Raw genomic sequence first — 20,245 nt, forward strand, 5'->3', positions numbered from 1 at the left:
TTTATGAAAATAATCCCAGCACTTTGGGAGGCCTAGGCAGGCGGATCACGAGGTCAGGAGTTCGAGACCAGCCTAGCCAATGTGATGAAACCCCGTCTCTACTAAATATACAAAAATTAGCTGGGTACGGTGGCACATGTCTGTGATCCCAGCTACTCAGGAGGCTGAGGTAGGAGAATTGCTTGAACCCGGCAGGTGGAGGTTGCAGTGAGCCGAGATCGCACCACTGCGCTCCAGCCTGGGTGACACAGCAAGATTGTCTCAAAAAAAAAAAAAAGAGGTTTTACTCATTCTTTTAAAAAAATACAACATGCTTCCATTTTAACAACATTTCTTGACTCGGCATTTAAAAAAGTACAAAATCCTCTAATTCTTCACATCGTTCCTCCTCCTACCTCCTGATTTTTATTATTTCACTTTTACATTGCCCGGGTTTATAACATTCATGGTCTGTCCTGCAGCCACAATTTCTAGTTAATTAGTATTAGTTTTATATTTAAGCATATTTTAGTATTAGCTCTATATTTAAGTTTCTTTAGCTATTACTTCTATATGAGGTATATTTAGCTATTAGTTCTATACTTAAGTATATTTTGGTATTAGTCCCATACTTAAGTATATTTTGGTATTCTGTACTTAAGCATATTTTAGTATTAGTTGTATATTCAAGTATTAGTTCTGTATTTAAGTGAATAGTTTAATGCTCACTGCCAGTCTTTTACTTCCTGGGGCCTTTCTTGTGATTCATTTTCTTACTGGCTGGATTTTACCGTCAAGCAATTTTTTTTTTCAAGAAGGGTTCCAAAGTGCTGCATTTCACATGTTTTCTTCATGAGAGTGCTGCTAGTTGTGCTTTACTTAAATGATAATGTGGCTGGACAAAGGGTCTTGGGTCATTCTTCTCTTCAAAACTGTGCAGACCTTGATACTTTAATTTCTGGGACAAAAAGCTGCTGGAGATGATCTGCTTTTTCCAACAGAATGACCAGAGACTTGGCTCCAAGTTTAACGGTCTAAAGGGGCCAGGCTTTGGAGCCACCCTTTCTGTCACAAAGTTTCCTGAAATACAGTGTACTCTGATTTGTAGATTCAGGGCTTTTTCCTCTTTCTCAGGGAAATAATCTCATGCCACATCATATCTTTGATTTTGCAGGCACCAATTACTCTGGTGTTGGGATTGTCTTCTGTTCTCTGCATCTGCTAGCTTTTCTCTGTTTTAATACTTGTCTTTTTCAGATATAATCTTTGTGATTGGCTCAAGCATTTAGGACCAGGGCAGGGGAGGGAAGATGGTTTGGGATGATTTGAGGACATTACATTTATTATACACTTTATTTCTATTATTACACTGTAATATATAATGAAATAATTATATAACTCATCATAATGTAGACTCAGTGGGAGCCCTGAGCTTGTTTTCCTGCAACTAGATAGTCCCATCTGGGGGCGATGGGAGACAGTGACACCCAGAATGTGTTGCTTATGTCCAGGCTACTCTGTAATCACTCTGTGGTTGCTGTCACTGCAGAAAACACTGCTTCACAAAGACAGGACGCTGGGCATGGAAGCAGGCTTTCAGTGCATTTGTGGCAACCTCAGGATATTCCGCCTTGACTTTCATCCAGAATGTATGGAGATTTGAAGTTGTCTCCAACATACTTTTAAGGCCACTGTCATTTGCGATCTCAAGCAATCGATCCTCTTCTAGCACGGACAAAGTTGATTCCCCTGGTTTACTCTCAAATGGGTCACAGATCCATTCCTTCCCATTTGGGGGTCTTTTGTGGTTGGGAAGTACCGCTCAAGCTCTTCTGAAAGCGAGGCAGGTGACCATGCGTCCGCTGGGGGAAAGAAGGCCCCGGCTCCGTCTCTTTCACAATCTCGCTAATGCCTGAAACATGTCAGGAATCCCGGGGTTCACTCGTCACCCCTGTAATTCCAGTTTGGCTTTGAACGCAGCCACTTGATCTGCCGACTGGAACACAGTTGCAACTCTCCCCTGCAGTGACGGATTGAGTTTGTGAGTAGGTTTAATCTGTCACACAAGTACACAAGTTTCCTGACCTCTATTCTGTGTCACTGAAATGTGCTGCTAGTGGTGATGTTTTCTAAAAGAAATCTCTGAAGTGGCTGTCGTAACTCAGAAAGTCTGGCCAGCGACCTGCCTTTAGAGAGCATCTCACTCTGCGTATCAGAGAAGCCGTGTGTGCTCTGCATCCAGCTCCTCACAGGGCTGCATGAACAGGCGTGAGTTAGGGCACGTACTTTAATGTGGTTGGTAATTTTAATCACATCCTGCATAAATGTTGTTAAATTCAGGTGACACTTTTTGGCTAGCCAGCACTTCTCTATGGATGACATACGGCATAGACTCACATTTAGAAGCGACCTCTTTGACCTGAGTAGCGAAACCAGAAAGCTGTCCAGTCATGGTAGCTGCTCTAGCCATGCATAGACCAACACAAAACAGAATAGTTCAGTTTCCCTGATATGTAATAATTCAAAGACTTGAATAGCAGCCATGGTGTTGGTTGGCAACTAAAGCGCACATAACATCCTCATGCACATCCCCCTGAAAAATATGTCACAGAAAAACAAACATTGTTATCTTGTTGACATCAGGAGACTCGTCAACCTGGATTGAGTACCACAGTGACTCATTAATCCTCTCGAACAACTGTGCCTCAGTATCTGCTGCTACATCATCAACTCGTCTAGTTATGGTGCTGGCTGAAAGAGCAACACGTGCCACCTTTTGAACTACAGTCTCTCCTAAAAGCTCATGACAAATGTCCTTAGCAGCAGGCAGGATCAACTCTTCACCAACAGCCAGTCCTGGCTTTGGCAATGCGGTTAGACACTAAGAATGATGCTTTCAGCGCAGATATATTTGATGAAGGGGTGGCCTTCAATAATTGCTTCTGTTCTTGATGTTTATGTTTTTTTCTTTTGAAAACTCCAAAGGCAGTGTCTTTTAATGCAGGATGCTGGGTCTCCATGCGGTGAAGCAGTTTTGAAGCTTTCGTGGCTTTGCTGAGTAGTTGGTCACCACATATTCTACAAAGTGGGCTTGGCGAATGTGCCACCTGTGGAAATGAACCTAGAACTGGAGCAGAACTCTAGGCATTTTCTTCTTTCGTTGGCAGTCTTGGCGTCTTCTGCTGTCTCATCAATGGGTCTCTCTCCCTTTTCACAGAAGCTCTCTGGTGACGTTTGATTTTTACTCATTTTGGCGAGGGTTGGCGGGTGGGCTTACCAAAACCGTGGCTGAGACAAGTACACAGTGTGGAAAGAGACGCGGATGGCAGTGGTAAATAAAATAACAGGCGGGCCATGCGCAGACTGAAGTAAGCGTTGGATTCTGACTTAAAGCCTGCCACCAGATACAGCTGTACAACTGAAGTACATCTGCTCACTTGCCACTATAAAGCCTGCCACCAGAGGCAGTCTAATTGTCACTTGCCACTCACTGATAGAGTTTTGATGAGTCTGCAAGCAACTGATGTATTATTATGGTCTCTGTGCAGTCAAACCTCTCTGCTAACATTCGTCCGTATTTGCAGCCACTCCCCAGTACTAGCATCACCCCCTCAGCTCCATCTCAGATCATCAGGCATTAGATTCTCAGACGGAGCATACAACCTAGATCTCCGGCCGCGCAGTTCACAACAGGGTTCGCGCTTCTATGATAATCCAATGCCGCCACTGATCTGACGGGAGGTGGCGCTCAGGAGGTGACATGAGTGATGGGCAGCAGCTGGCTGTCAATACAGATGAAGCTTCTGCCGCTCGCCTGCCACTCACCTTGTGCTGTGTGGCCTGGCTAGTAACAGGCCACAGCCTGGTACTGTCCTATGGCCTGGGGTTGGGGACCCCTGTATTTGGGGATGGGTATCATGCTCATGGGAGACCCCCCATGGACGGTCTTCCCCCATTGAATATACAGCCCTGAGCCTTTACTTATGTCTATAACGGCTGTTTTTTTCACTTTTCCCATTTCCCCAGTGTCCACCCAGCAGGAGATTTTACTACTCCTTGATAAGGGAGGGAAAAATAACAAGTCCCATTCAGTTTGCTTCCTCCCAGACCTGAGAAACCAGCAAGATTGCCAGGTCTGGTCACATCCCAGGCTGTGAGGTAGAAACCTTGCACACCGCTTCTGACTGCTGCCACCACCGCTGCTGCGCCCGCTGCTGCCCAGGGCTGAAGTTTACTGAATTCGTTATGCCCCTTCCCCTGCTTGGTTACTATTTTTCCCTACTTATTTTTTACCAGTCTATTGCTCTGTTAGGTAATTCTGTGTGGAAGTTTCAATCTACCATCTTAACTCTGACAGCTCCCTCTCTGTGTCTTAAGAAATTTATTTACTTTCTCAGCAAACTATTGCAAGGACAAAAAACCAAACACTGCATGTTCTCATTCATAGGTGGGAACTGAACAATGAGAACACTTGGACACAGGAAGGGGAACATCACACACCAGGGCCTGTCGTGGGGTGAGGCGCGGGGGAGGGATAGCATTAGGAGATATACCTAATGTAAATGACGAGTTAATGGGTGCAGCACACCAACATGGCACATGTATACACATGTAACAAACCTGCAGGTTGTGCACATGTACCCTAGAACTTAAAATATAATTTAAAAAAAAGAAATGTATTTACTGCTGGGTGCTCATGCCTGTAATCCCAGCACTTTGGGAGGCTGAGGCAAGCGGATCACCTGAGGTTAGGAGTTCAAGACCAGCCTGGTCAACGTGGTGAAACCCCGTCTCTACTTTAAAAAAAAAAAGCTGGATGTGGTGGTGTATGTGCCTCTAGTCCCAGCTACTTGGGAGGCTGAGACAGGAGAATCGCTTGAACCCAGGAGGCAGAGGTTGCAGTGAGCCGAGATCACACCACCACTGCACTCCAGCCTGGGAGACAGAGCAAGACTCTGTCTCAAAAAAGAAAAAAAAAAAAAAACAGAAATGTATTTATCTCTGTATTTCCACTGCTTGATAAAATGCTACACTTTGCTGAGTAAGTGTGGCTGAACTGAAATAAGGATTAAGGTGACACCGCTATGGTGGGCATCAAAAACCACAAGATTCTAGACTCTCGTAGCATTGCCCTAGGATTGTCAGGACTTAGGAGCACACCACCTAGATGCTTATGTATGTTTCATTTTGACCCAGAGAATAGAGAGACAAATTCAGAGAGGATGCTAAAGACATTGTTAGTGTAGATGTCTTCAGAAAAAAGGCAAAGTATGAGGCAGAAGGGTGAACAAAACAGAAAAAAATGTACCAAGATGTTCACGGTAGTACTTTGGGGGTGAAGCAGAAAGCAGCTTTCTTTTTGTAATTTTGCAGATATTTGAAGTGTATTACTCTCATATGAAAAGACTGCAACAACAGAAAAGCAAAGCCAGTGCAGAACTTGCAGGGCATGAGTTGAGCCCTACAACACACAAAATCCCGGCCAGAATTCCCTTCAAAGTGATGTACTATCCTCAGTCACCAAACCATCAGAAGGAGCGGCTCTGGCCTGCAGCCTGATGGGCTACCAAGTGCATTCCCTGGGTGAGAAGCCGCATGTGCATCACGCCCGTGGGGATGGAGAACAATGCCAAGTGTTAGACACGACGGAAACCCATCTTCACGCCTCACAGCAGAAAATGCCAAGGCATGTACCTGTTTCTTGGTCCTAAATAAGGATTGGTGAATACAGTCAGGATTTCAATGTTTTACTTAAGCCCCATTTTGCTCTAAACTTATTTTTAAAAAATACCTCTGAGTCTTAATTTTCTCAGTGGGATCAATGACTTTTGCTCCATGAAGATATACTTGGAGAACAAAAGCAAAGCATTTTCAACTCAACAGCCTTGATTTAAGACAAAAGTTCAATGCCATGGCAGTATGACCGCTTTGCTCTTACAATGACCAAGAGAGGTGGCAGAAATGAAAAAGCACCCCATCGCCAGTCCGGTGGGCCACGGTCTCCACACCAAGTGCTATCTTGCCAGGGTTCTGGGTACCTTGCTTAGAGGGAGCTCTGAAAAGAGCTAATTTATGGTTTTTATTCTCTTTGGTTATTACTACAAAAGGGATATACATATATAAAACACAAATTTGCAGCTGTAAGTCTCTCCCACTGAATAAAAACCAACAAAACTTCTTAAAACTCCAGATAATCTCAAATTAACTTTTCCCATTTTACTTCACTTCTTTTTCCCCCACCATATATTTTACCCCTTGGGCTGTTTCTTCTGAAATCATATTTCTGCTAACCCAGAATAGATGAATTTTCTAAAATCACGATTATTTCCTTTTTCTTTTCATCTCCCTTTCAGTTAGGGCCACATACTCTTTCTTGGCAACCAATGCAAATTCATTCTTTCTAGCCCAGTTCCAAAACCCATTTCTAGTGCTGCTATTCCATGCTCCCCCTCCTCCAGGCCGGGCGTCTCCTGTCTCACCAGAACCGGATGCCGGCTCTGAGCCCTAGTGCCCTTCGAGGCACGCACATCCTCTCAGGGGTTCCCCATTCCGAGATTTACCTCAGTTCTTCCACTTTGCCTGAACTCTCCCCCATCCCCCACAGATACAGAAGGGCAAATCCAATGGTCTCCTCAACCGTGTCTGATTAGAGCCACTTGGAACTGAAGGCCTTGTCCATCCCTAGTCTGGAGGCCGACCAGCAGGTACTCACCGTGGTATACTCAAAGTAGTAAAGGCAGTTGTCAGTCAGAATGAACCAGCGTCTCTTCCAAGTCTTTACCCTGCCACCTGCAGAGCAAAAAGAGATGCACGTTCGACAAGAGACAACCAGACAAGCGCAGGCTCCACGACACACACGACACCCTCTCTTCTCAGAGAGAGTTGGGGGAGAGGCATCAGGAGAACGTGGAGCCCACAACATTGACATCAGTAACAAGACACAGAGCCGAAACAGAAGCGTCTTTCACAAAGTGAAAGCCTGTGGGTACAAGCAGAGCAAGCGCGTCTAGGTGACACCTGGAGATGGAATCAGGACAGCAGGATGAGCATGGGTTTGTGGAGGGAAAACCCAGGGGCAATAATGACATACAATGCAAATTTGCCAGAGTCAGCAAAAAGCCTATGTGGTAGAAATCGCCAAAGAACAGAAAAAGAAGGAAGGGTCAGCACCTAGTGCAGGCTACTCTGCTACGGACAAGCAGCCCGGCACATAAGGAGTGTTTCACTGGAAGTCAAGGAAGGAGGAAGCAGGAGGGGAGATGCTGGGAGCCTTCACAATCAAATGCCATGGCATTTGGTTGTGGCACTTTCCCTGGAACATGAAGTAAATCCCCGTGGTTCTACTCTCTTCCTCACCTTCATGATTATAGGGAGCTTCTACACTGGCTCTTAACCTTATGTGCTACTGTCCTGAACACAAAATCTCCCGAGTCCTGGGTGACAATCACAGCAGAATTCCTTTATCAAGGAAGAATCAAATTGTACTCAGAGGTTACCTCAGGAGCCTTTTCCATTCTGGGCTTCTCACCTGGAGTGTATAACAGAAACAGCTGGCCAATACAGCCATGGCAAAACAAGCTCTGGTGGCGTGGCTGGGAGGCTGGCAAGGGCCTCCCTTGGTTCTTTTTGGTATTTCTCGGCACAAAACATTGGGGTCATGGCCGGGCACAGGGGCTCACATCTATAATCCCAGCACTCTGGGAGGTCAAGGTGGGTGGGTCACTTGAGGTTAGGAGTTCAAGACCAGCCGGCCAACATGGTGAACCCCGTCTCTACTAAAAATACAAAAATTAGCCAGGGGTGGTAGCACATGCCTATAGTTCCAGCTACTCGGGAGGCTGAAGCATGAGAATCGCTTGAACTGGGAGGTGGACGTGGCAGTCAGCCAAGATTGCGCCACTGTACTCCAGCCTGGGTAACAGAGGGAGACTCTATCTCAAAAAAAAAAAAACAAAAACAAACAAACAAACAAACAAAAAAAACCTGGGGTTGGGGTCGTGAAGTTATGCTGAGACAGACATGAAGGAAGGAAAAATTTCCCCAAGCCTATCTGAATGAAGCTACACCTGCTGTCAAATTGGAACCACAGGCTTCCTTTTCCTCCACCTCCCTCTCATCAAGGGAACATTTTCTGAACATGAACTACTCAAAACTTATCCCTAAGGCCTTCACCTGTGAAGCCATGCATGGCATTCTAGAAACACTTCTTGCGCGCTGCTCTCTTGCTAAGACTTAACCTACAGACAATATTGCTTCTCCAATCTTCCTCAATGGCAAGAACCATGGGGCATAAATCTCATACCCCCAATCATGCTTTCTCTCTTGCCCTCATCACAAATAGCTGAGCAAAGAGGAGAATGGTTTTACAGGGACTATTTCTAACTGCCAGAACTTGTCTGCATGCTCACACCAGAGAAACCTAAGGGGAGTATGCAAACAATGTTATGGAAAGAAAATGTCCAGTGTAGGTCCTGGCAGACAAATAAAAGGACCACTGGGCTTTCAGGCCAGTTTTTAGCACCCTGCTTGGACGCTGAACTCTAGGCGGGCTTACGTGACTGATCATTAATTGCAAAGATTCCAAATGACACAGATCTAGGTTATGCGGGGGAATTTGCTATAAGCAAGCACGTGCCATCCGCCTGCCCATCCTGTGCTGTATCAAGCAAATTGAGACTCCCTCCCTCCAGTGACTTGTAAGTTTCATGTGAGCCCTTGCTGCTGGTCCCTAAAGGTTAGATGGCATGAATAAGGAGAAAACCATAAATGGATACTATGACATGCATGTGGAAAACAGGAAAGCCTGGGCAGAATTAAATAAGGAGGATAAAGAAGACAAGGACTATATTCAGGACTGAAGCCAATTTGTTCTTAAAAAGGAACCCCCTCCACCAATTCAGAGCCTGAGAACTTTGGTCTTCCAGCCTGGCAGGCCATTGGTTGTCCCCGGAGGCTCGGCACAAAGGGAACATCAGCCCATGCTGGCCTCCCATGCGCTCCATCACAGGACACTACCCGGGGAACCCTTGGGACTTAGGAGATCATGGAAGAAGCGAGTCAGATGCTAAAAGAAACACGATGGAAGGAAATCAAGGAGAAAAAGCAAAGCCGGAAGAAATTCTCTGCCTGATTACAAAAGCTTGGTTATTATCCCTGGACAATTTGTTGCATTACAGAGACCTCTACCATAAAGCATCACTGTGGGCCCACGGGGAACATTTCCACGTGGAAAGAAAAGCAGACATGAAACAAGCAGACAGATCAATGCGTGCCTAGGACAGTCCCTGTGGAACTCACAGGACCACCTCCCACTGCACGGCTCCTCAGCCCTCCTGTGACCTCCCCGAGATATCAAGGCCGGATGCCATCTTCCCCTACAGCTGAGAACAACCTGACAAGTTCCTGAAGCATCTGAGTAAGTGTGCATGTTTGGAGCTGTTCTTTTTAAGTGTAGCTACTGCTCAGGGAATGCTTTGGCACAAATCTGAGGTGTCTTGGGCTAGGAAAACATGTTTCCCCAAACCAGCAAATGGAGAGGAGACACCAAAAACATAACTAGGAGACCAATTCAGGGCTTTAATGAGGACTCGCTGAAAAAGCGAGGGAGTGAAACAAAACATAAAAATAGAGCCCAGGCTGTAATGCCCTTCTCTCATCCCCAGGAAATTAAATACGAGGACTTCAGGGAGGGTTTTGGGTTTGGAGTTGTTTTTTCACTGTCAATCGGTGTCATTTTGAGTTTAGGACACGCCATTTCCCCTTTTTGTCCAAAGGTAAAGGTCTTAAATATCGTCTAATTTAATTCTTTCCCTAGTTTGCTTTTCCATCATGGTAAATCAGAAGCTTTCCCTAGCTTTGGGAAGCCAAGACTTTGTTCTTTCTGGAAAAGTCTCAGCTTGAAAAAAGAAGAAAAAAGAAAGACTTCCGGCCGGGCGCGGTGGCTCAAGCCTGTAATCCCAGCACTTTGGGAGGCCGAGACGGGCGGATCACGAGGTCAGGAGATCGAGACCATCCTGGCTAACACGGTGAAACCCCGTCTCTACTAAAAATACAAAAACTAGCTGGGCGAGGTGGCGGGCGCCTGTAGTCCCAGCTACTCGGGAGGCTGAGGCAGGAGAATGGCGTAAACCCAGGAGGCGGAGCTTGCAGTGAGCTGAGATCCGGCCACTGCACTCCAGTCCGGGCGACAGAGTCAGACTCCGCCTCAAAAAAAAAAAAAAAAAAAAGAAAGACTTCCTTCTCTTCTTTCTCCTCTTCCCCACTTCAGAGATTAACTTTCAATCAGGCTGATTAATGGATGTCAAATTGAATATCAAACATAGCACATGTCTTAGCCAATAATTCCAAGTGAAAATGTCGTGGAAACTTCCTCTGCTTTTACAAACCCACTCTTAGTATGTTTTCTTGCATTACTGCATTCAGTAATGAATATAATATACTCCTCCAGAAAGGAAAAACGAAAATTGCTCCAAACCCCTGATCCTGACCAGTTCCCTAGGGACTGTACAATAAGTTAGAAGCAGCATTAACACTACCACCGGCAATTAAAAAACAAAATAACCAAAAATAACGAAATAAGAAAATGCTGCAGCAATGACAGTGGCCTATGCAGAGCGAGCGAGCAGGCTGAGGGGTTACATACCTCCTGGAGTTTGGGGCAAGGAAAAGAAGAGCCAAAATCATGGAAACATACAAATGAGGGAGAAAAGAAAATTAAAACAAATAAATTAAACCCGATTCCTTCATCTTAAAGTGCAATGTATCAGTCACATTCATGCCTGCCTGGGGAGAGAGCTGAACTAAAAACACTAAACGGGCAGATGATCCCACTACTGTCTGGCACGTGAATGAGGGGCTCTTACATGCCACGTCCCACCTCATCAAGGCAAATTTTGGGGCACTACTGAAAACCTGGCCCCAGAGATGCCACAAATCAGCTTTTACAAAGCCAACGTTTATTAGTATATCCAGAATCAAAGTAAAGAAGGCTAAGGTTATTTCAGGGAAAATTAAATGTCTTTCTTTGGATGGCTGTCACTTTTTAAAGTGTGTAAGAATGCACACACATATACCCATGAATATACATGTACATATGTGTATACACAAGAATACACATTCTTATGGCTATATGCATACACAGACACATACACACAGCTCCAGACGGCTGGAAGCCCTGCCTCCTGCCGCACGTAACACAAAGAGTGATGCTCAGTGTGCCACAATGAAAACACAATATCCGGAGTTTCGAAGGGTTTGATGGAGGTTTAGAAAAAGTAATGCAATGAGCTAAAACTGAGTCCCACACTTGGTAAAATTTTCTCTTTTTCAAAATCTGAGATGCCTCATGAATTTGCATGTCATCCTGGTGTAAGAACCAAGATAATCTTTGTACTGTTCTAATTTTAGTGTCTGGGCTGTCAAAGCTAACACTTAGTATTAGCATTTAAACAAATCTCACTGGAGGGGAAAGTAAATCCAAACTTGGACACACTTTAAACATTTCCAGTAGGTTTTCTTTTAACTCCATCCACTTGGCAATAGGAATGTGGAAGGGAAGGTTGCCTATGGGGTTAGTAATTTTAGAGCCTTAACTTCAAAGATTCTGCTGGCTTAAATATACATAAAATGATGGCCAATTCAAGATATATTTACAACTGATCGGTGAAGTGGTGCCATAAGGGGAGTTTATGAATTAAGTCATTATGTGTAAGCACAAGGACTTGGGATATGCCTTTAAAAGAAAATAGAAAGGCTATTGCTATCTGACCTAGTCAGAAATAAAGGATTCCATTTTAGCCTTCCCAGATGTGTTGGTAATGACCAAGAGAGTACTGACTTCTAATCACTGGGGCGAGTAGTTGGGCTGGTAGAGGACGAAACAGCCCCTGCTAATGTGAGAACCCAACTCATCAAAGGCTAAGGCAGAAGGCAACAGAGGAAATACGCTTAGTGCCCGCCCCCCGCCCCTCAAAAAAAGGGCATCATTATGTCCGGAGAGTCTAGAGCTCTCTCTATATTCTGAAACTATTAATAAAGTAAACACATGTGGACATGAATGTGTATCAAAACCCTACTAATGTTTTTCCTATTGATTATCCTGTCCCCTTCACGGCAAGGCATGACCACAAATCTCAGCAATACAAGCTCATCACTTCTGGCAGAGGGAAGAGAAATGCATTTTCAGCTTTTCTAAATGAACACAATAATTAATGTGGCTGATTCAGATTGAAAAGGAGGGGGGAAAAAAAAAGAAAAAAAAAAAAACCGCTGCCCAAGAATGAGTAAGAGTGCTGTGGATTGAGCTGCAGCCAAGGGCTCTAGGCTTGCCATGCACACTGCCTGTGGGGGAGCCAGATGCAGAAGGAAGTGACGATGCACTGGGGCGGGGGCAGGAGCGCCAGGTACAAATCTGTGTGATGGGAAGTAGAAAGATGGACAAGGTTGGCCACCCTCCCAATGGTTATGGGGACAGGGAAGGCAAACGGACCAGGTGCTCAGGGAGCTGCCTTGAAACAAAACCTGGTCAACCAATTCAAGAGTAAAAACGTGGAGCATGAACACATGTGGGCAATATTTACGGTGGAGTAAAATCTGTTCCCAGTAGCCTGTGTCCCATGCGGGCAATGACTATGAAGTCACTTCCTTTTTGGAAGCGGACTTTTGTTAGAACAGAACTCATACCAAAGTCTCTTTGAAGTCCCCTATAAGCCACCCCCTTTCCCATATGGTGTGTGTGTGTCCATGCATGTGTGTGACCATGCATGCGCGTGTATGCACACATGCACGCACACACACGCACATGCACACACACACACACACACACACACACACACACGCACGCACACAGCCTTTCTTCCTAAGTCTCAGCTTTAGGAGCCCTAACTCAGAGACCACTTACCGAGTTTCAATAGCCAGCCTTCTCGGTCTGGGTTGAAGAAAGTGTGAGTGAGGTCATTCCCGTCATCTTCTGGGATTTTAAAGGGTTCATTTTTTATGCTCTCATAGAGATTCTGGGATAAAAGATGACAATTTATGTCTCTGATTCTAGAAATATTTTTTCTTCCTCCCCTTTCTCTTCATTCATTCCACAAGCATTCATTATATGCCCACAGTAAGCCAAGCCTGCTGGGTGCTGAGACTAAAAGAATATGACCATTTCTGCTTTCAGGCAGCTCACAGTGTCACAGTGACAAAATCAATACGACTTCCCAATTAGGAAAATAAAGACAGCAGCTTGACTTCTATTCAAGCTTTTAGTTTCATATTTACAACCCACTGTCCCCTTCCTGATTCCGTAGCCGGGCCTCACTACCAACTTCTTAATGAAATTCACATGGTTAAATAAATTAAAAGAGGAGACCCTTGATAAACTGTATGTCTTTTCTTCCTTCCTACAAAAGACGATCCTGTTCCCAGTGAACTCTTTCTTGACTTGAATGAAGGCCACTCTTGCTTGCTTACCCGGAGTAGCTCCTCCGGCAGGTCTCCCCCATCATTGATGCCTCGGTTCATGGCAATGAACCTCTCCACAGTGGGCTTATCTTTGACATTGGGGTTGTGCAGACTGGTGTTCAACATGATGATGGCAAAGGAGAGGACATAACAAGTGTCTAAAGATGAGAGAAAAGCAAAGGGGAGCCGTTGTATGCTTAGATGACCAGAAACATCCTACCCACAAGAGCAAGAGATATCAGATGAAACCAGGAATAAAAAACCATGTTCTCAGCCAGGTGCGGTGGCTCACGCCTGTAATCCCAGCACTTTGGGAGGCTGAGGCGGGTGGATAACAAGGTCAGGAGTTCAAGCCTAGCCTGACCAACATGGTGAAACCCTGTCTCTACTAAAACAGAAAAATTAGCCGGGCATGGTGGCGTGCGCCTGCAATCCCAGTGACTCAGGAGGCTGAGGCAGCAGAATTGCTTGAACTGGGAGGCAGAGGTTGCAGTGAGCCAAGATAGCGCCACTGCACTCCAGCCTGGGCGACAGAGCGAGACTCCATCTCAAAAAAATCAGATGAAACCAGGAATAAAAAACCATGTTCTCCAAAGAATGGGATGAATCCAGATGAATGGGAACACTCTAGGGCATGCTGCTGTCTGAAAGGAGCAAGGCACGAAAGAGTATATAAAGTATTCAAGACTTAAAGCTGTTTATTTTTTCAGATTGGAAAGGAGAATACACTGTAGAAACTCTGAAAAATACAAGGTATTTTTTAAAAAAATGACCTATAATGACCCATAATCCCACTATCTAGCAATAATTTATTTTGCTTTATTTTCTCTATGTAAATGTGTCTAGGTATAACTCATCACATATTTATCTCACAAACACATACTGCAACAAAACTGGAAACAAACTAATACATATATATGCTTTTTTGCTAATCTTAATATCATTCTCCTATGTCAATAAAAATTCTTTGTAACAACATGGGTTTTTCTGGTTTCTGTTTTTTGTTTTGAGACAGAGTCTCACTCTGTCACCCAGGCTGGAGTGCTGTGGTGCGATCATAGCTCGCTGCATGCCGTCTTAAACTCCTGGGCTCAAGAGATCCTCCTGCCTCAGCCTCACAAATAGCTGGGACTACAGGCACAAGCCACCACACCTGGTTAATTTAAAAAAATTTTTTTGGAGACAGGGTCTTATAATGTTGCCCAGGCTGGTCTCCAACTCCTAGCCTCAAGCAATCCTCTCACCTCGGTCTCCCACCCAAGATGCTGACATTACAAGTGTGAGCCACTACACACAGCTAAAATGTGGTTTTTAACAGTTGTGTATTTCATAGTTCAGAGGCACCACAATGTAAATTCACAGTGCCATACTGTCGGACTTTTGGATTATTTCCGACATTTTACTATTATAAGTATCATTAAATAAATGTTCCTAGGCATGAATCTCAGTCCTTTTGTTTTAGAAATTATCTGGTGCCAAGAAAATAATCCAGTGTAAAATGCCCATCATAAACTAGGATGAATTATTATATTTACCCGTGGACTGGAACACGCCATTATTGCACTGACAGTATCGCTGGGCAAACGCCTCCATCATCCGGTCAATCTTCTGGGCCTCTCCAGGTAGCCGGAAGCTCCACAGGAACTGCCTGAGTGGGTAAAGACAGAGTGCTCCAGAACTTGGGGAGGCAATTTATTTTTCTATCAATTGTTAAACTGCCAATGATTTTTTTTTTTCTTTCTTTTTGAGACAGAGTCTCACTCTGTCACCCAGGCTGGAGTGCAGTGGCATGATCTTGGCTCACTGCAACCTCCGCCTGCCGGATTCAAGCATTCTCCTGCCTCAGCCTCCCAAGTAGCTGGGAATACAGGCGCCCGCCGCCACGCCCGGCTAATTTTTTGTATTTTTAGTAGAAACAGGGTTTCACCATGCTGGCCAGGCTGGTCTCGAACTCCTGGCCTCAAGTGATCCACCCGCCTCAGCCCCCCAAAATGCTGGGGGGGTGAGCCACCACACCTGGCCACGGACAATGATTTTTTAACATCAAAGTGCAAAGGGAGCCCTGCTGGGCTTCAGCCTTCTGTTCCTATAACTCTGAACAGATGCAAAGTTGCCATCCACACCACTGTTATTTTAATCAAAAGTAAAATTTTTCTTAGGAAAAAGTGAAAAATTAGGAGGGAAACCATTCCTACTGAGGAGTGGATTAACATAGATAATGCTCATTTTAAACAAACCCTATTTCCGGAAAACAAGATGGGTGACAGAAAAAGAGAAGACTATCTTATCAAAGCATTAACAATTGATCCCTTTAAGTCAAAGAAAGACCCACAGCTGACAGGTTTAGTTGTGGATTATTTCCATCCAGCTAAATGATAGCACAAAAGATGAAGTCATTATTTACACCTACAGCAGTGAAAATACAGAATGACAGTTTCTTAAAAGGCACAAGGTAACAAATTTAATAAAAAATTAAGGTTTACTGTTTTTCTTTCCAAAATGAAATGCATAACTACTTATTCCAGGGCAGGAAATTAAGGGATTTTCTAAATGGAAAAATTTTTAAATTTAAGTATTCATCAATTTCTAAAACCTCAAATATAAGACTCAAGGAAGAGTCTTACAGAATCTGCCTCTGGAACGTAACAGAACTGAATTCCCCTTGACCATCTAGTCATTTCCAGTCAGAGACCAACAGATTTCTTCCCTCCAAAATATTCAAAATCATACCCAAAGATATAATTCCAATAAAATGGCACCCAGAACAGACTCATGATCAACGGCTGGCCTCCCACTCCTTCCAAAGCGGCTCACCTCAAGAATACTCACCGTAGTGCCTGGACGAGATTAAGATCAGTGAACTCGTGCAGCTCCACAAATGCATGAAGAACTTGGATATTAAACTCATCTCTATCGAGAAAAGACAAAAAATGGGAGAGAAAGCAGGAGTCAAACACTGACACTGAGGCTCTCCAGCCAGGCCATGTCTCCCACACTCCATCCTGTGGCTGTCCAGACAGCTACTCGCGCACACTGTCAGCAAGAAGACTGGCTAGCTCTGCTGACTGGCCAAACAAGCTCGATGTCCCCATGACTCCCGGACAGACCCACCACTATTCCCCAGAAAAGCCTCCCCTCAACACCAGTGTGGCTACAGATGCTTTAAGGCAAAAACCCCTCCAAGAACCTAAAGCGTATTTGAGTTTGTTTCTTGGTGTCATTCCTGAACAGCCTTCCCTAGCACGCGCACGTCCCCGCGGCCTTGCCTCTCCCCCAGGTAGTCTCCGATGGCCGTCTTGTTGAGCCCTTCGCCTTTGTATAAGAACTGGGCGATGTCTTCACAAGTGTTCTTCAGCAGGCCGTTCTCTATCAAGAACTGGATCCCCTAGAAAAAGACAATGAAGACGCCAATGATGCTTTGCTGGGAAACAGCTAGAAAGACGAGGAAAGGGCACAGGAAGAAATGGGTGCGGGTGCACTGGAATATTTAATAAATAGTGGCTAGCTGACCTAACAAGCCGGAGGGTCACAGTTTAGGAACAAGGGCTTAGCGCATAACGTGTGCTCTACAGAACGGCAACATGAACTGTAACACTTGGAAAGAAACGTTTTTAGGGTCTATCTGAGCACTATAAAAAAAACCCCATCTAATATGGACCACTTCCCGCTTCTTTCTCACTTACCTTTTTAGGGTCCATATTAAATTTTTTCCTGCCCATGGCTACCTGTTTGTTCCTCTGCATGTTTTTCCTGTAAAACAACCATCACAGCCATTTTAGTACTTCAGGCCATTGGAAAGGCTTGAAAGACTTAGTATCATTTCCACATGCGTCCACTGATGTACACAGATTTTTGAAAGATCTACGCAGGAAAGCAACAGGCATAATCTGGTGGAACTATGGAAGGCCAACTGAACCTGAAGCCTGAACCTGGCTCCAAGCTCATGTGCTCCTTCTACCCTGGATCAGAGGTTTTCTTTCTTTTTTTTTGAGACAGGGTCTCTCTCTGTCCGAAGGCTGAAGGGCAGTGGCGCTACCTCGGCTCATTGCGACCTCTGCCTCCTGGGCTCAAGTGATCCTTCCACCTCAGCCTTCCAAGTAGCTGGGACCACAGGCGCATGCCACCATGCCCTGTTATTTATTTATTTATTTTTTTTGGTGGAGACAGGGTCTCACTGTGCTGCCCAGGCTGGTCTTCAACTCTTGGGCTTAAGCGATCCGCCCGCCTCGGCCTCCCAAAGTGCTAGAATTACAGGCACGAGCCGCTGTACCCGGCCAGTTTTCTTTTTTAATATGATTTTTAAAAAAACTTTATCAGGGTATAATTTACTTATAATATTCCTACTGTAGGTACATATTTGAATTTTTAGTATACTAAGTTGTGCAACATCACCATAGTCCAGTTTTAGAACATTTTCATCCCCCCCTACGGAATTTCTCACATCTTTTTACAGTTACTCTTCACTTCTGCCTCCATCCCCAGGCAACTATTAATCTATTTTCTGTCTCCATAGATTTGCCTATTCTGGACATAGCATACAAACAGAGTCATAAAATATGTAGATTTTCCGATCTGGCTTCTTTCATTAGCATAATGCTATCAAGGTCATCGTGCTGGAGTGTGGGCCAGTACAACATGCTTTCTTGCTGCTGCGTCATCTTCCATGGTACGGATAAACCACATCTGTTTATCCATTCACCAGATGATGGACACTTAGCCTGTTTGCAGTTTGGGACGATTATGCAGAAGGCTGCTAGCAGCATTTGTGTACAGGTCTTTGTGTGGAAACATGTTTTCATTTCCCCTGGGGAGATATCCAGGGCTGGACACTGCTGGGTCATATGGTACATCTATATTTAACTTTTTAAGAAGCTGCTAAATAATAGGCAGTTTTCTTGACTGTATCAGAATGAAAAATGCAGATTCACAGACCATGCTTCTCACAGTCTGATCCACCAGCTAGCAGCCTTGGGAGCATGTCGGATATGAAGACGCTCCGCTCGTTTATACATACGCACCACCTGGGGCCTCATCAAAACAGATTCCATGTCTGAGAAGCGGCCTGTGCTTCTGTACGTTTAACATGATCCCATGTGTGGAGTCTGAGTAGCAAGGCTCTGGACTGGCTGAGTCACTCAAAGTACAAGGGGCAGAACCTAGGAATTTGAATTTTTAAAACCTTCTGCAGTAATTCTGGTGTGCACCCAAATTTAAGAACCACTGCCATCAATGTCAATAGTAATTTTATAATCCCTGAGAGCAAAAGAGCTGCCCAGAAACAAAATCATAACATGTTATTGCCTTGAAGAATACAGGTATTCTCTAGCTAAATCCATGGAGGGAAGAACATCTTCCTAAGTGTTTTGAGAGTTGGCGTTTTTTATTGTTTTTGTTCCAGGCAGGGTCTTGCTGTGTCGCCCCGGCTGGAGTACAGTGGTGAGACTGTGGCTCACTGCAACCTTTAACTCCTGAGCTCAAGTGATCCTCAGGCCCCAGCCTCCTGAGTGAGTAGACTACAGGCAGGTGCCACCACAACTGGCTACTTCTTAAAACATTTTGTAGAGACAGGGTCTTCCTATGTAGCCCAGGCTGGTCTTAAACTCCTGGCCTCAAGCAATCTTCCCACCTTAGCCTCCCAAAATGCTGGTATTATAGGCGTGAGCCATCACATCCAGCCTGTTTTGACCTTTTGAAAGGAACACCTGAAAACTGTGAGTAGTATCAGAACTTCCAGGTGTAAGATAATCTGGGATCCCCTGTGAACAGCTGCTTTAAGAAACCAAGTCGCAGGGGAAACACCATTTAATTTCAGCCAGAATTAAGGGTTATGACCAGATATCTAGAAATTCCTATTTAACTAAAATGGCCATCTAATCATTTTTCTCTAAATCCAATAAGATTACTTTGATCAGTATTTGCAAACAAATACCACAAGCAAAGGCCTGTTTCATGGTTTCCAGTGTAAGTAGCGAGGCAGCGTCAGAGGTGCCCACAGAAACGAGGAGTGAAACTACTGGGAATACTCAACTTCCTGGGCCTCAGTCCGGTCCTTCACCAAAGGCTTTCCTGCAGCCACCAGAACGCACACTCCCAGATCTCTGCCAGCCACAATCTGTGCCACACGACTGCCCGGGACACACACCAGAGATGGCGCCCTCATTTCACTAGCTAGCCAGCTCACTTCTCCATCTGCTCCACTTGGAGCCCCTATAGCTCCAGGCCCTAGGCAGCTACCTCTCTAAGGGGCCTTCCCCAGTCTACACAGGTCTGACACCCCAGTAAGGTGTCCAAAACAAAACAGCTGTTACTGCTACTGGATCGCCTTAGTTAACTGATGCGTATACATTTCAGAAAGTGAAATCTTGTACTACATGAGCATATTATGTTTGCTTGATTAAATAGTATTTAGGATAATTTCTACATAATGCTGGCATCAGGTCGTTGATGAGAAACATGAATTCTCTCCTGTGGGAAAGTCCGAGCAAAGGTAATGCCTGCTTGAGAAACAAATGCAGGGTGAGCCTGAGTACCCGTATGGATGGATCCTCGGGGATCTGCAGAATCACTTCCCGCTTGGTGCTTTCGATACTGGAAAACCATTTTAAGTTCCAGATTAAAAAACAGTAATAACCTAACAACCACTCCCTGACTCACAACTTCAGATGCAGTTCATGAATTACAAGTCTTCCCAAATTCACTGGCTGAGTACTTTGAATGCACTCACATTCCTGGTGTCTGCATTTCCTTGCTGTTCTGTGGTAACTGACAGAGAATTAATCAAGAGAAAAAAACAAAGCGCACACTGAATTCTGAA

The 20,245-nt window shown here is 44.8% G+C and overlaps 1 protein-coding gene across 1 annotated transcript in view; it reads right to left on the minus strand.

Moving 5' to 3' along the window:
• CYTH1 (cytohesin 1) overlaps window positions 1-20,245 on the minus strand; it is a 51,249-nt gene that overhangs the window by 9,479 nt on the left and 21,525 nt on the right. Inside the window, exons 4-10 of the mRNA XM_011955933.1 lie at window positions 17,115-17,181; window positions 16,698-16,816; window positions 16,261-16,341; window positions 14,967-15,079; window positions 13,441-13,589; window positions 12,878-12,989; window positions 6,692-6,768 (exon numbers count right to left, since the gene is read on the minus strand). Coding sequence (XP_011811323.1) covers window positions 6,692-6,768; window positions 12,878-12,989; window positions 13,441-13,589; window positions 14,967-15,079; window positions 16,261-16,341; window positions 16,698-16,816; window positions 17,115-17,181 — 718 coding nt within the window. The remainder of the gene's footprint in view (window positions 1-6,691; window positions 6,769-12,877; window positions 12,990-13,440; window positions 13,590-14,966; window positions 15,080-16,260; window positions 16,342-16,697; window positions 16,817-17,114; window positions 17,182-20,245) is intronic.

The sequence above is a fragment of the Colobus angolensis genome, unplaced genomic scaffold (genome assembly GCF_000951035.1).
Source record: "Colobus angolensis palliatus isolate OR3802 unplaced genomic scaffold, Cang.pa_1.0 Scaffold1, whole genome shotgun sequence".
Taxonomy (NCBI): domain Eukaryota; kingdom Metazoa; phylum Chordata; class Mammalia; order Primates; family Cercopithecidae; genus Colobus; species Colobus angolensis.